The sequence below is a fragment of the Lethenteron reissneri genome, chromosome 20 (assembly GCF_015708825.2).
Source record: "Lethenteron reissneri isolate LAM-NWPU_2019-01 chromosome 20, ASM1570882v1, whole genome shotgun sequence".
NCBI classification, from domain to species: domain Eukaryota; kingdom Metazoa; phylum Chordata; class Hyperoartia; order Petromyzontiformes; family Petromyzontidae; genus Lethenteron; species Lethenteron reissneri.
In genome coordinates this window covers 2,805,514-2,821,085 of record NC_083798.1, presented here as the reverse complement: position 1 = coordinate 2,821,085, position 15,572 = coordinate 2,805,514, and the positions used below count along the sequence as shown (strand labels likewise).

Sequence of the window (15,572 nt, the reverse complement as noted above, 5' to 3'; positions counted from 1 at the left end):
CGACGAGCGTAGGGCAGTTTCACGCAGGAGTTTCCATCTCAAACCCATGCAGCAAGCAGTGCGCAACCACCTTGTCTCAGATTGGCCATGGAAGAGGACATCGCTACTTCTGAAGCCCCTCCACTCGTCAGGCCTCTATCCATCTAAAGGTGTACCTTTTTACATGCCTTGAAATGAGTGTTCGTCAGATTTTACCTTTTGGTTTATTTTCACACAGGTAACACTCATTGGGCAATGCATGCCTATTGGGGACCTGCTTATAGACAATAAAAATCCTGGTTGCAGTGAAATGTGTAACCGCGTTACACTTGCCAATGTTCAAATATTCATATTTAAGAAATGTTACAAAAATTTAGTGCACACCCACATTTATTGCGGTGTATTATTGCGTAGTCGTTGGTAACCAGGCTGAGATGATCCGCTATCTCAACTTGAGAACCAGGTTTATTGATGCATGGCTGGAACCTGGATTAGAATTCAGGGTTTAAACGCCGCTGGCTCAGCGTGTTGATGCAGCATTATCCCTCTTAGCCAGCCCGTTGTCTCCAAGTGAACCTGTCCTCACGTGTGACAGATGGGAACAAATCTCAGCAGATTTGGCGGACTATAACTAACCATTGGGTTCAAGGTTCAATAGTTTTACATCCACAATAGTTGTTTTAAATACACCAAGCTCGTTGGCCTTTGAAGGAAGAAGCTATGCACCCTGCAAACATAGCTCAAGGCAAAACAGATGTCACAATACGTGGCAAGGTGAGACTATTTGCTGTTGTTGTGATGCCAAGTGCAGAACAAGCTCTAAAGCCCAAATTAATGAATAATGAGACCGCGCGTACACACCTGGCCATAAATATGGGCAAGTACACGTAGCAGGTGTCTTTGATTTATGCCAACGTAATAAAAAAAATGACAAGCATTGTTCATTTCACTTTAACACGTTGGCTTTTGCAACCAATATTGTGGGTTTACTCTCAAACACACCGATGTGCTGTACTAGTAACGAATTGGCATGTAATATCCAGCCCAGCGGCGCTGTGATTAAAGCACTTGTCTCAAAATCGAGAGATTAAGAGTTCATATCTCAGTTCGCACCTACGTTTTAGCACGGTTGGCCACGCATGATGCGAAATAAGTTCAGCGTACATACAAAGGCTGACTCAGCCCATCGTTATCACTCCTACAGGGCTGGTAAAATGACTGGCACTTTCTGGGACGTCAGCACTGGTCATCCCTCGTACGGAGAGACAGGGACCCTGCCCGAAGTCTGTGCTATCTCCAGATTTCCATCACTAGCTTATGGCCACCTGCAATTATGAGCATTTACTTTAAAGTTAATCAACAACCCTGTTGATTTTGACTGGGAAACATTTGTGTACTTTGTATTTATTTTATTTGGATATGCACTTCCAACATCGATAGCGCTCCTTGTTTGAAAACGGGTGTTTGTCTCTATAGGTGTATATGCCTGTCCTGTATTACTACCATTGCTGTGTTGGTGTACCATACTCAGCGTGTCCTGTTTTCTCATCTGACCTCTGTTGGCCGCGCTAAGCGGGGATTGAGACGGAAGCTTCGCTGTAATCCGCCGCTTGTGAGCAACATGTGGGCTAGACAGCTGGCCGGGGCCAGACACAGACAGCTCAGCAGTGTGCCCTACTCAGAACAGAGCCTTTTGAATGGGAAACAAACACATTGTACATCGTCGTCTTGTGAGGACATGAGGATTTTTGGTTTTCCATCGATCAAATCAAAGATCAACATGTTATCACGGCCAGTGCCGCTGATGGCATCACACGTCGCCGCTGTTGCACAGTCAACAGCTGACCTGCAAGATCTGTAGTTACTGGTGTCTCACCGTTTGATCTTTCTCTTCATCAATTACTTCGAGGTGCCACTCCATTGCCTGTCTCAGTCACCTGCTCTCTTTCTTCTTGAACTTGTGTTTTACTTATCACAGCTTTATCATGGTTGCTTTGCCTCTCTGCCTCATTCTATTCTTAATATTAAGTTTTATAACCTCTATTGCTGAAGAATTCCTAGAATCTGACTACAGCCATACTCTAAGCCCAAACGTTTTATTTTATTTCAAGTCTTGCTTACTGGCCAATAAAGAGACAGTTTATGGATATCGTGTCACGAGAATGTGTCTTGTCCTGCAGAAAACAAATTAAGCTTTCTGTCTCGTCACATGTGGCCAACGAACCTTGAATGGTCTTAGTAAAGTTGCAAGATTATATTCTGGTACATTGTGACCAATCTACAACCGCACACCCTGCTATGCACGTGACATGTCTGTGCCGCTAATCCTGGGTTGACGTGCTGGGTGAGTTGGTAGTAGCCTCCTCTTGCAAGTGATGTTACAGTCTCAAATAAAAACAGTGCACTGCCCTTATCAAATGAGCTAAGGGGCAGTGCCCATTTGTCTACGTCATTGCCGCCGTCCACAGGATAATTTTTAATCCTATGCATTGGTATATTCCCACGAGGCCACGAACGTGTACTTGAGCCGTTAGTGGAAAAACCTCGTTCGCGTATTGGGGGCCAGTTTAGCCACAAGGTGGCCACTGTTGGCTTTCCACAAAGTGATACCCATTCATTGGCTTTGGAGTAATGATGGCGTGAATTGACCTTTGACAAGGGAGTTGTATCCACAGCCTACCAAATTATGATTCCTTCACAAAACCAGCCGCATTGCACTGAATCATACTCCGCTAAGTTTTAAAGAGCCACACTTTCACAATTTGTAAATCAGTGGGTAGATAGATGAACAGTACACACACATGTACAGTAAATACACAGTGTAAAAAAGTATAAACTGAAACGACTTTTACTATTAATGACGATGACGATGGCGTGTGTATTCTTCCGTGGCAGCATCATCGCGAGCAGTTAAGAAGAAAGAATCCTGAACGATGCGTACTCTACAGGAATCTCTCTTTTGGTATATACCCTATGTACTGTACTGTTGTGTGGTTTGAAAGGTATTGTGGGTGTTATCCCAAATGCCATGCAGCTTATACTCCATTGTGGATGTATATCTTTGCCTCTGCGTCTCTATTTTATTATCCGATGGGCAATGTTATCCTCTGAAGGGGCTTGTCCTGTTGAGTTTGAGCGGTAGTTTTAACACTCCCTGGAGATGCATGAACTGCTGAGTCATGTGCAGCGGTGCACCTTCGTTCACTTCCAAGGTTTACTGTTGTAGCTTGAGGTGTTGTTTATGTCCTCGGTGAAAGAGTTTTTTTTTTACCGTTCATTTCACAATCGCACGCAGCAAGCCATTGGCACATTTTTAAATGGTGTTTTTGATTTTAGTTTCGCAAAATAATGTCAGTGATGCTTAACCTTTAGGATGTTTGTTTATTTTGGAATACATGCAAGTTAACTTCTGAGCTGGCTTACAGCCAAGCAGCCTTTAGTTCATGATCAGAAGTGCATCTTTGTGGTTGGGTCAGAGTGCGTGCATGTGTGTACGTACATAACATACATAATATATTTTTGGGTTGGGCCACCTAAAAGATCTGACCAAATAAGTGTCGTGAAACCCTTCACCCACCACGACGACCCAGCCAAACAAGTTAAATTGTCACGTGATGTACCAGCGCTGTTAATCGGCAATTGTTATCGTTTCAGCTCACCGGCAAGCTGAAAAGCAACATTCTCACCAACAATTTTAGTATTCGAGGTGGCGTTTTGTTTGGAAATATGCCAAAGGGTCATCAGGGATGCAAAATTCCAGGCCTCAAAATGAGAAACCTTGTGACAGATATATGACAGTTGACCTAATGTTTAGGATTTAAAAGTGTCTCTCTACTCAATTGATCAGTGCTGTATTTATGTTGGTGGTCCTGAGCCAGGGCTGGAAATTCGGTCTATATGAAAAGTGTTTCGGGATTCACCAGTGGTGGAATTTCAACATTCCTGCCATGGAGACCAGTCTCTCTTTGGAGGTCAACTACTCTTGGTTTTTCCAAAAAGTTTTGCTGGTGTGCATGGGTGGTTGGAGTTCACCCATAATCTGGATTTAAACTCATGAGTCTCCAATTGTGAGTCAACCACTTTGCCACTGTGTCGGCTGGCTTGATGACTCGTGCTGTGTTAATGAGTGCAGATTACTCATTGTTATCAGTGTTGTCACTTTCTCAGTTTTACTGTGTTTTTTCAGTATTTTGTATAATCATTTCAGCGAACTGAATTTGCCATAGCAGCAGCAAAATGTTTAATAGCATTTTCATCTCGGTTACATTTTCACTGTAGCAAGCATTGGCTTTGTCAGATTATATTTTTTTCTCAGCTGATTTTTTTATATCAAATTCAACATCCAATTCCTGATGTCACATCTAATATGACTGCAGTCTTTTGTTGGCACATTGCATATTGCAATTTTTAGTTTGCAGCGAATTACATTTAATTGCATACATGCATATTGCAAAAGCGCCCAAATGTAGGAATGCGCAATTTATATCTCTCTGATTTGAACATTTTCATTACTGCAAAAAATGCAAAGCCCCAGTGGCTCTGAAAGGGAAAAAAACTGTAGCCGCAGTATTTATAATGATGTAGCCGTGCCGTATTGCATGCCGGAATCTCAACGACGCGTACACTTTCACGTACAAAGACGGGTGATTTATTTTGTACTGCTCGTCGTACCGTGGCGCTGATGGCCTCTAAAGGAATGTCCAGGAAAATCCACATCAGCGTAGTAATAATAATGGTCAATAATCTCAAGGCTCCCTCCACCTACGCTGCATGTTCTGCTGCCTTGTTGCTAGGATACCGTTTCCATGGCAATGCACCCGTCCCATCGATTCAGGGCGGGTTTTGTTCTTTCATTCTCTGCATTCACTGGCTGCAGAGAAGGGAAAAAAATTAAACGGCCCCACGCGGGATTTTGACGTCAGCAGGAACGGATGTTGGAGTCTCTGATGCCAGATCAGGGATTTTACCTTTTGGTGTCGAGAGTATATTTTAAAATTGACACAATGAGGTAGTTTAAATGCTCCGAGCATCACACAGCACGAATCACGTACAGATTCACTGATTCCCAAATTCAGCTTAAGAAGGAATTGTTGCGGACATTTTTTTCTGGCCGGAAGAATCAAAACGTACAAACGAGATTTTACCTGTAAAAAAAATACTTGCTCATGAATTACCTTTATTAAAACGTTTTAATACATGACAAAACATGCATCTTTGTTTTAATCTTATTAATAATGGAATATAATGAAATAAATAATATGTCTTAACGTAAGTATTTTCATAATTTGCAAGCTCGTGTATTATAATGCTGGGTTGGGGTTTGGACAGCTGACCTTGGATTTTTTTAATATACATTTAAAAAAATAGGAATCTTACATTAAAGAAAGCATCAACCTAACAGTCTCTTGGGGTAATTTCTTAATAAAAAAAACCACGAAAGGTTTTCATCCATTGGTCTACACGCTTTCCCCCCACCCGTGGGGTCTGATGATGCTGCTTTCCTCAGTGGCTGAGACCAGCACAGGCGATGCTCACGTGCCTCGTGCGCCCGCGTGTGCCCACGGCTGCACCCCCGCGTACCAGCGTCCTCCCGCGCTCCCAGCAGCAGCTATGCCCAGCGGCACAGCGGTCCCGGCGTCCCATCCGCCCATAGGCTAGCGGATCTCGACGGCGCTTTGTGGGAACGGTGCAAAATCGTTGCGGCCGCCAGCCACACCCTCCCGCCTCTACCCCCTCCCTCGAAGCCCGGGCGCGCATCCCACGCCGTCGCATCCCGCATCATCTCGCATCCCTGCCTTGCCTGCCCTCGCCGCGGCTCTTGTGTTTCGCGCAATTGCCGTGCCGTGCGTGGCGAGGTGCCCCCCGCTCCCCCCCCGCGCTGGCAGCGCCACGGTACCGGGTGGCGTGCGGGAAGATGACCATGCAGGATGGAGAGGACGATGAGCCGTGGGAGGTGGAGGACCTTGACTACTACTACGAATATCTGGAGGGTAAATGCAGCGCGCGATCGCGTGTGCCGCATCGCGGCGGCGCTCGTTATTATTTTAACGATAATTAAAATTGTTCGTCGTGGAAAATGTCAACAGTTCGTGCGTGGAGTGAAATTAAGCATGTCATAGGAATGTGGAATTTCCACCGTTAGCTCGGTTATGAGCACTGTACCACGCTCAAGATAGGGACAACATGTGACTGAAATAAATCATATTGGTTTTTGACTGGGTGGTGTTCGGCTCAATCCGAAGGGAATGAGTTCAAATCCTTGGTTGGTTGGCATTTCAGCCCTGTCATACCTGCATTGTGAATACCATCAATACCACTAGGAATTCAACAGTGGCCGACCTATGTGGAGATTTGCCCATACCATAGTAATGTGGAATTTCCACCATGTGCCGAGGGCCATCATCAGGTTTATTTCACCATGGGGGCACACCTCGTCACGTTTGAATATTGCTACATTGTTGCGTTTCGAGTTATATTGTTATTTGCCGCGGTAATTTGATCTTGAATTTTGTTAGATTAAGCTCATACGTGCACGCACGGACATCCGATTGGGATGTGAAGTGGAGGAGGCAGTAAATAATTACGGGGCTGTGTTGGAATGTGGCGATCAGTGTCCTGCAGTGAAAGGGTTGTGGATGACGCAATCCTTAAGACACAGTCTGTTTGGTGGTTATGTATGATATAAGTAATACTTGCAATGAGTCATAGGTTTAAATAACCTTTCACTTTATGCAGATGCTCATTTTAAAATGTACAAAATATAGCGCTAAGAACAATGAGCCTTCATGCACTGAGCCTGCCAAACGTTGCAACAGCTGTTGTCATGCCCGTGGTTATTGTGTTTATTATTAAATATTAATGTAAAAAAGTAAAAATTAAGTGCATGTCATTTTACATCAACATTCACAGTAAAAAAAATACCTCATTAAGTTTGTCCTAAAAATATAAATTTCGTCAGTAAAGCCTTCGTGATTGTCAATATCCACAATTCTCTGACACCTTTGTCAAATTCTGAGATTGACAACACCAGACTTCAGTTATTTTATGATTCTTGGGGTTTGGTGATAATGCCCGAGGCTCAAAGCACCAGACTGACTAATACTGCCGTCGGAATCTGTCATGCAGAGTCATTTCTAAGACTGACCTTGCCAGAAGAAACACAATTTAAGACATTCATAATGTGACTTTTAATAACCGAGCTTTGTATATCCAGTCCTGGGCTTCTTTTGAATTTGTAGAGTCCAAGGTCACATCTGGACTAAAGTACCAATGCATGACTATATTTCTGTGTTAATTTCCGAAGCTTATTGAGGTCGCGTGGATTTTTTTGGCACGCTGTTCATGTGCTTATTGAGAAATCCACTTGCAATGTTGATGGAATAGATTGAACCTGCATCCATAGTCTCAGACGCGTCTAACTTTAACTGTAGTGTTATCAGTAGGCTGCCTGTAATTTAATCTGAACCAAATCGGTCATGCTGCTCGGCATATTATTGATGTTTGCCGCTTTTTCACGAGTAGACGTGGCATTGTTCTGCCATTGATGTAGCTACGTGACGGTGCTCTTTAATCGCAGACCTACTTTAAACAGCGAAAGGAAGCCTGGATTATACCCATGAAATATTGCATTTATTAATGATTTTTACCCCATGTATGTTTAATGAGTTCATTATTATCGTATCTACATGCATGCATGTGTTTCTATCATTTATAAGACAGCATTGGGTTTTATAGCGTAGTGTGGAAAATGTTGAAATTGATCATGTATAATTTAAGGGGATTGGTGCACTGTACTGTGATGACGGTCACCCAGGGTTCTGTAAATTGGTATCTGAGCTGATCGTGGGGTATATCTAGGTCATCTCAGCCGTAAATTAGGACATGGTGCAGTGCGTGAGCGTCTCAGCAGCGGGCAGACTGGGTGTGGTGCGAGGCGTGGTCCTGGCCACAGTCGCCTTCCTCACCTCTGCGAGCTCGAGGGGATTCTCACAAACAGAACTTGCGCTGACATTTCATGAGCCCATGTGGGGGGAGAATCTTTGTACGTTTGCTGATTATAATTGATCTGCTATCCTCAATAACTCGCTAGGTGCCACTCGGCTCATAACGATTCAGTGTTGGAAAGTCACGGGGTTCAAATCGTGGCCGTGAGTCACAGCTCGGCTTATCTTCAACGGGGTTGCGTCTGGCCTTCTCTGTAGGAATGTGGATTTCCACTTCTTGCTCAGGGCTGACTATGAGACAAAGCTTGCACATTTGAGCCAAGGTGACATTGAAATTTGACGTTTCAGATTCGATTTATGTTTAATATCCATCTCATTTTTTAAACGATGGTTGTTTACACGGTTAATTGTCTCGTGCTTTAAATTTTTATCGGTGATAGTTAATGCATTTAATCTATTTCATCATCAGCCATGGTCAACCCACTGCTGGATAAAAACCTCCCGAAGCCACCACCGACTTACTTTCCTACGCTGGAATAATCCACCTGGCACCTACACACGGAATTATTCAAATAGATTTAGAACACTCGATTTTTACAGCATTTTCTCTGTGGACCACAACTTGATTTAAAGTAATCCCTCCGAGAATGCATTGTTTCAGCCATTGGATGGCCGTTAGTGCAGCGACATGCACAGGGGCTTGCGCAAGGCATGTGACCATGACACATGGGTTTTAGCTGCATTGTCACGCGCTGGGAGTAGGCAGGACGGGCCTTATCCTTTTAGAGATTATCAGCCGGCACAGGTTTATAATGGTGTGCGAGAATAGACTTGAGTTGGGGCTTTCAGCGCAGTGATTTCTTGGATAGGTTTGAATTCGGCTTTTACTGGTTCTTTTTAGACGAGGCAATTTCAAGAATTGTCTTGTATTGTCGACTTTGCCGAGTCAGCGAATCAATCCTTGCGATGGAAGGCACAAAAGCAGAGATTTGTCTAAATGTATTTTAAAGTATGATTCTCTGACTCATGTGACACACCATTTCACCTTTTGTCTTCCATTATTCTCCAGCATTGGAGTCCAATATTGCTTCTCGCGTTCAGTCACAGTATTGCCACACATTAGTGAAATTATATTACGAAATCACATATTATTCCTCCTCTTTTTTCAATATGTAAGATTACTGGTACCGACCTAACAGCATGTCACTGCTTTTTTCATTATGTATTCAAATTATGTTTTACAAAAACACTGAGTTAGCCAAGGGAGGGCAGTACAGCAAGTGGATTGGTCACCCTTATATACAGACCAATTCGCGGTTTCCCCTCCTATACATAGATTTCTATGGGTACGCTGCTCTCCGCCCACAAATTAAATTCTCCCTTCACATGGAATTGCCGGAACCTCCTGACAAAGATTTCAGAGACTCAGTGACTTGTTCTTGACTTCATAAATATAATTATTATTCATAAGGACTCTCGATTTAGAGCTGTGATTAGGGGATAGCACCTCAAGCCGACCTTGACCGCAGTGCAGGTGAAGGGGGTTTATTTTGTGCATTCCCTTCGACCAGGCAGGGTGGCGCGACCACTACGAGCAGTGAGAGCTGGAATTCTCTGGTCTATCTGGCCTCTAAGAAGCCATGGTGGCTTATAAGTAACCCCCCCTCCTACCTTACTACAGCAGTCACATGTGCCCAAACAGCTGTGCATGTGGGCCACTGACCACAGCTGACCCAAGCAGCTAGTTCTAGACCAGACAGGAGGTTATCCGGATCCACGTTGCTCACTCGCCAGTCCTACGGGTTCGCTCGACTCTGATTTAGGGCGTTTTGCAAGGAAGCATCTTGCTTGCGCGCTCTGCATGGCGGCGTTGGGGCACGGCTGCCAAGGTGAACATAGGCGACAAGTGCGAAGCGAAAGCGGTCGACGCGCCCGTCACTCGTTCTGGTGTTTATCGTGGCTGTCAGTAACACACTGATAGGATGATTATATCGTACGCCATGGATTAATTAAAGGGGGTCTACGTTTGAAAGTACAGTAAAATAATTGACGCAACCATTTTGGCGTAACCTATCACGAGTCAAAGTGGTCCGACTGCTCAAGCAGCTGTGTGGGACTGTGCTCATTGCCACTGGGGTTCACCATATAGCCCTGTCTGACTGCCAACGAGAATTTTAACTGCATTGTATTTTGAATACGAGTCGAGGCGTCTGCTGCGGTAGTGCCCTGCCTAGCGTTCGGGTTACGTCTTGGGCATTGAAGGTTGGTGTTCACCCTTGGACCTTGACGAGCATCAGGCCGAGAACACGCAGTTAGGGTTACGGATAGTGGTAAGGTTACCATTAGTTTAGGGTTAGTGGCAAGGTTACGATTTATTTAGGGTTAGTGCTAAGGTTATCATTGATTTAGTGTTTTATTGCATGATATAAGGTCCACAGCAATCATACCGTCCGGTCTCTGCCATGGCAACGTGGAGTTGCTGCTGCTGGCTCAGGTGCTGTGACCTCTTGCTGGTTTTGAGCAGAGAGACACTCGGACGTTTTTGGCTCTCTGTGGTGCCGTAGCTGCCGTACAACCGACGGAGGAACGCGTTTCATTTCGGAATGTGACACCGTGTTCTCGCAGCTGATGGTGCCACCTCTCCTGGTGTCACATGACTTTCAGATGTGTCGAGCACGGTTGTTATTCTTGTACCGCCCGGCCTGCACTTCTCGGTAGGGTTGCTTCTCGCGCTATATACCCTTAATGGGGGTTGTAAGTTAACCACTTTGCTAAAATATAGTGTAGTTAAAGATAGCCTTCAAGTTGTAAGCTTGGACGTGGCTAATCTACTTTCTGCAGAGTAGATCAGTTGAAGGCCGTAGCCATGGAGTCAACATTGGGGGGGGATCAAATGTTCCAGGGGTCTAGGGGTCCCCCCCCCAGAAAAAATATCTAAATTTGAAAACTAATTTCCTACCTAAAATATTAAAAAATTCACTAACACAAAAGATGGACTTTTTATTTATTTTTTACAATAATGTCTAATGGTATTACATTGCTCAGTTTTTTTTACCTTTTCTTGTTTCATTGTATGTAATGGCAGAGATTAGGGATTAATAAAGTACAACCATAACCACAATCATATCAACAGAAATCTATTTTATAGCAATATATTGGGGGGGGGGGATGTGTCCCCCCCAATATATATTATAATTACAGCCTTGGATCAGTTTCACATTTTTGGCATTTTGCGGTGGTTGTATTTTTTTTGAGAGGCTGCACCCACCAAGGAAGATGAGCGCCAACCTGGGTTTGTACAGGTGGACATTTGTCTGTAAATGAATGTAAACCATTCCATTTAAAAAGTGTATACTTTCACAATAATTTCTCGACAGTGCACCACGATTGTGTTCACATATTGCATGTTAACATTAGAAAAGAAGGGAAGCGAGTGCTAAACCATTTATTAAAAAAAAATTGATGACAGCAGCATTCGTTAGACATTAACAGCACAACACGTTGCATTCCTTAATGTGCACCTAATTTGTAAACATCTATACATGCAACACTCAAATAGCACTCTCATATCGGAAACCCCTCCTAAAGGGGATGCTTGATAAACAATCATCAATTTAAAGCTTTCGTGACTGCAGCGATTCATCTTCTTGGTTCTTTAGATAAAGTCACGTAGAAGGGAAATAATAAAGTAATACAATTTAAACATAAAAAAAAATCTAATGTATTTTATAATGTTTTATTTTTATTATTTTATTATGTCCCTTCTACGTGACTTTACCGAAAGAACCAAGAAGATGAAACAATCATCATACCATACTCTTTCATTCTTTCATAATACCACCAGATAGTCTCGCTCGTACCAAGTGGTACGACCCATTCAGTGTCAGAGCAAGTCCACCCGCTCCCCACCCACGCCCTAACCAGCGAGATGGTTTCTTCCAGGTGTAACCTCAGCAGCCGGCAGTTCCACTGACGCTCATTATGAGTGCACGGTCGGTTTGCATCGCCGCGGCGAAGGGTTACCGCCGATCGGGGTTAGGCTGTAATCCGTACCTTCTTCGTTCCTGCGTGTGTAGAGTTCAAAGCCCAGGCTCGGCCGGGTGTCGTGCTCCCAATGTGGCCAGCAGTTCGTCAGCCTCGACAACGCACGCACGCTGCTCAGTACGTGCGTGTGGCCGGGAATGCAGCGCTCGCTTGCTCTTACCGAGCAAGCGGACGCCTTCCTCGCGCGCTGCTTTCTTTTAGCAGAGCGAGCTGGCGCGGCGTGGGTGGCACAGGCTAAGAGCACTCGGGCGGTGTTTTCTCAAGGCATACAAACTTGGCCGCACGCGGACATACACACTGGACCTGTGTATTTCGCATGATACGGAGCACCGTTCTTCTTGCCATTGATCGACATCGCCCGGGCACCTGGACAGCTCGCGGCTAAATCGGCGATAACGCGCGCGCCCGGCACGAGCAGCGTCGTGAGACTTAGCGCGTGCGCCGGGCTGGCCAGGGGCTGGCATGAGCCTCTCTGCGGAGTCGCCATGCAGCACGTCTCCTCGGCCGAGTCGTCCGACACGGCGTCGTACGAGAGCGAAGGAGAGGGGGCGGCTGGTGGCGGTGGCGGTGGCGGCAAGCGTTGGGGTCGCGTGTTTGACCCGAGTGACAGCGGAGACGAGGGCACCGTAACTGAGGTGCGCAGCTCCCCGTGCCCAGCCGACGAAGGGTGCCGCGAAGCCGCTGAAAATGACGAAATTCCATTGCATCTGCTAAACGAAGGTGAGGGCCTCTCTCCCATTTCAACCGTTGGGGATGTCGTCGTCGTCATCGTCTTCGGCAACAGCGTTAAGCATCTGACGATGATGCTTAACGATGTTTCTTTTGGCTGGCCGTCGAACAAAGGCAGTCACCGCATTTTGCGCCTTCGGATGCACTTCTGCGGCCGTCTGGAATGCTGTTCTGATTTTAGGAAGCCACTGGAGGTCTGCACTTGTAATTGTAGATTGAAAAGTTATTTATTTGGGACTGCTTTTTGTGTTTAGTTTATTGTCCTTCCCCGCACCACCGATTAGCATGTTTGGCTAGGTACGGTGCGAAAGAATACTCTTTGGTTTTTTCGGTAAAGTCACGTAGGTAAAAAATCTAATGAAATAAATGAAAACAACTAAATTAAATCACGACGTTTCGGGCGCAACACAAGCGTCCTTCTTCAGGTGGGGACAATGTAGCGAAAGCACAACCACTTAATTGTGTCTAAGAGATGGCTTCTCTTAGACACACTGTGTGTGTATGAATCCTCGAAGTCACGAAAGCTTCAAATCTAGGTACGAAAGAAGTTCAACATGCGTATCGGATTTCAGATTTCAGATTTTAGATTTTTTGAACATTTTAGCAAGAAGGGCCCAGTGTGACGTAAGGCTCTTTTTCATGGGTGTCCTGCGATGGTACAGATGTTATTCAGTCCAGATCTTAGTTAAAGCCACATTATCAGAGGTCACGATACAAATTGTAAGTATCGGTACGTGCTTTGCATGTTATGTGAATGGGAACCGGTCTTAAAAAACATGACAACATTCTTTCATGAAAAATAAAAGTCACGTAACAAAGCAAAGGCAACAACCGAAAACTTAAAGTATGATCCACGTAGACTTGAGCTTACACTTCTTTGCCAATGTATTTACTACCACTACATCTACGAAGGAACTGGAGCTCCAGGAGTCAACGGAGGTATCTCCTGGTTGGCAACGATTCAGGTCCCAAGTGTAATCCAGCAGCATTCCAAAATTAGGGAGCAGTCACCAAGAAGACCGTTTTTCAGCAGACTGCATCAGACCGAGTGATTATTGAAATGTCGTTGGAGGAGCTTTGAAGGCTTTGTGTATTTTCTTTTGGGGTCAGCATCAGTGTTAACTGTAGCTTCGGTGGCAGATGTCGCAGATGAATCGTAAGCTGCAGCAGTAATCTTGTTCACGGCATTAGTGGCTTCGTGAGCATCATCGTTGTCAGAATCAGAAGCATCACCTTTGTGAGCAATCGAAGCGGTATCATTAGCAGCAGCAGCAGTACCATCATTGTCATCGTCAATGCAGACAGCAGCATCAGGATTGTTTTAAACTTTTCCACACGGCGTAATTCCTGCATGAATGTTAAAGTGTTCCACTCAACCTAGGGGAGATATGTACAAAGCCAAGCTAGAAAATCTAGGCAGCAACAGGTCATCATGGGCACTCTCATATAAACCACCAGAACTTGCTAACCCTCCTTCTGCTCATGCTGCAACTGTTGAACAGTCGATACTCGGACCTCCAAAATCTACTCTTACAAGATCGACCATCTGGCTTCGTCTTCCTCTTTATCACCGACTTCTGCCTGCCAGTCCAATGCCTGTCTCCAATTACTTTCTTCCCTCAATTCGGAACCAGTGTCTCACCCATGACAATCTCATTTTCCTGATTACCATTTCGACAACATTCTATTTCTATGACTTTCTGTTTTTATGGCATTCTATTCCCAACTTCCTAGTTGTTTATTCATCCGGTAATTATCGATAGAAACACAAATTAACGCTCACGATTCATGCAACAAATTATTTGTGTGCGAGAATCCATTATGGCGAATGATTCCTGTAAACCCTGGTAGCATGTAGAATTATTAACCAAAATAATATTCTTTAGATATAACCGTACTTATATATTGACCAAAATATATTGTTAAACCAGATTGAATATATTGGATACTACTAGCCCCGTTAATTGTTGTTTGATATTCTGTAATTCTCACATTATCTGGCAGGGGTGAAGCTATGCTTAGGGTGCTCAACTTTTGATCCTGGTGCTGGCTTCTTAACTCAGGCCAACCGTTCCCCTGCGAGTGATGAAGCGAGGGTCGCACCTTGTGAGAGGTGAACGCTTGGGGGCGTCCCTTCGGAGTGACCGCCGGCGCCCGCAACCAGCGGCGTGGAATTTCCACCGCCGGCTGGCGATTAGCGCTGGCCACGGTTGCTGAGCACGCAGACGCTTCTGCGATGCGAATATGACGTGAAGCTGGTGCCATCGGCCTGACCTGAGTAAAATCGACGCGAGCTTCAGCGCGCCTAAAACGCGCAAGGCTCACCGGCTCCAAACTATGAACTAAACATTTTTTTTTATTTCACCAGGGAAGGCCCACTGAACTATAAGCCTCTTTTTCAGAAGCGACCTGGCCACAAATTATAGCTCAACGAAGTGGCTTATGTGGAAATGTATAGCAGCCAAATATTCTAAACACATGATGCTAAATGTGGAGGGAAAAACTGGAGGACCCGGAGAAAACATTCACGCGACCACGGGGAGAGAAAGAGAGAGACACGCAAACTCCAAATATACAGCAGGTGTCAGGGTTGGAATCGAACCCACGCCCTCCTGCATACGAGGAAAGGTAGTTAACATCTCGCCACCGTGACTCAATCCGACAGCAAGCAGCCCCTTGGTGAACACGAGGAAGTGGACAGCTTGTGAATGGTCGTGGATCTATTGTGTGGCATTGCAACGTGCGGTTGCACACGTGTGCAACTATGCAATACCGCACGAACAATGTGAACTTAGTCATTCAATTTGTTTGTAATTTCCAGGGACACAGCGTTCCCTGATTATTATTTTCTACTTAACATTTTTACTTTGTATACAC

At 44.9% G+C, this 15,572-nt stretch overlaps 1 protein-coding gene across 7 annotated transcripts in view; it reads left to right on the top strand.

The window, feature by feature from the left end:
- LOC133344601 (trafficking kinesin-binding protein 1-like) overlaps positions 1-15,572 on the top strand; it is an 83,132-nt gene that overhangs the window by 27,535 nt on the left and 40,025 nt on the right. The window contains exon 1 of one of the 7 annotated variants that reach the window (XM_061554608.1): positions 5,618-5,969. The exons of 5 other annotated variants lie outside the window; for them this stretch is intronic. In XM_061554608.1, the coding sequence (XP_061410592.1) occupies positions 5,894-5,969 (76 nt within the window). In that variant the 5' untranslated portion in view covers positions 5,618-5,893. Of the gene's footprint in view, positions 1-5,617; positions 5,970-11,903; positions 12,687-15,572 lie in introns of those variants that run through there. One more of the 7 variants, XM_061554607.1, reaches the window with a different exon arrangement.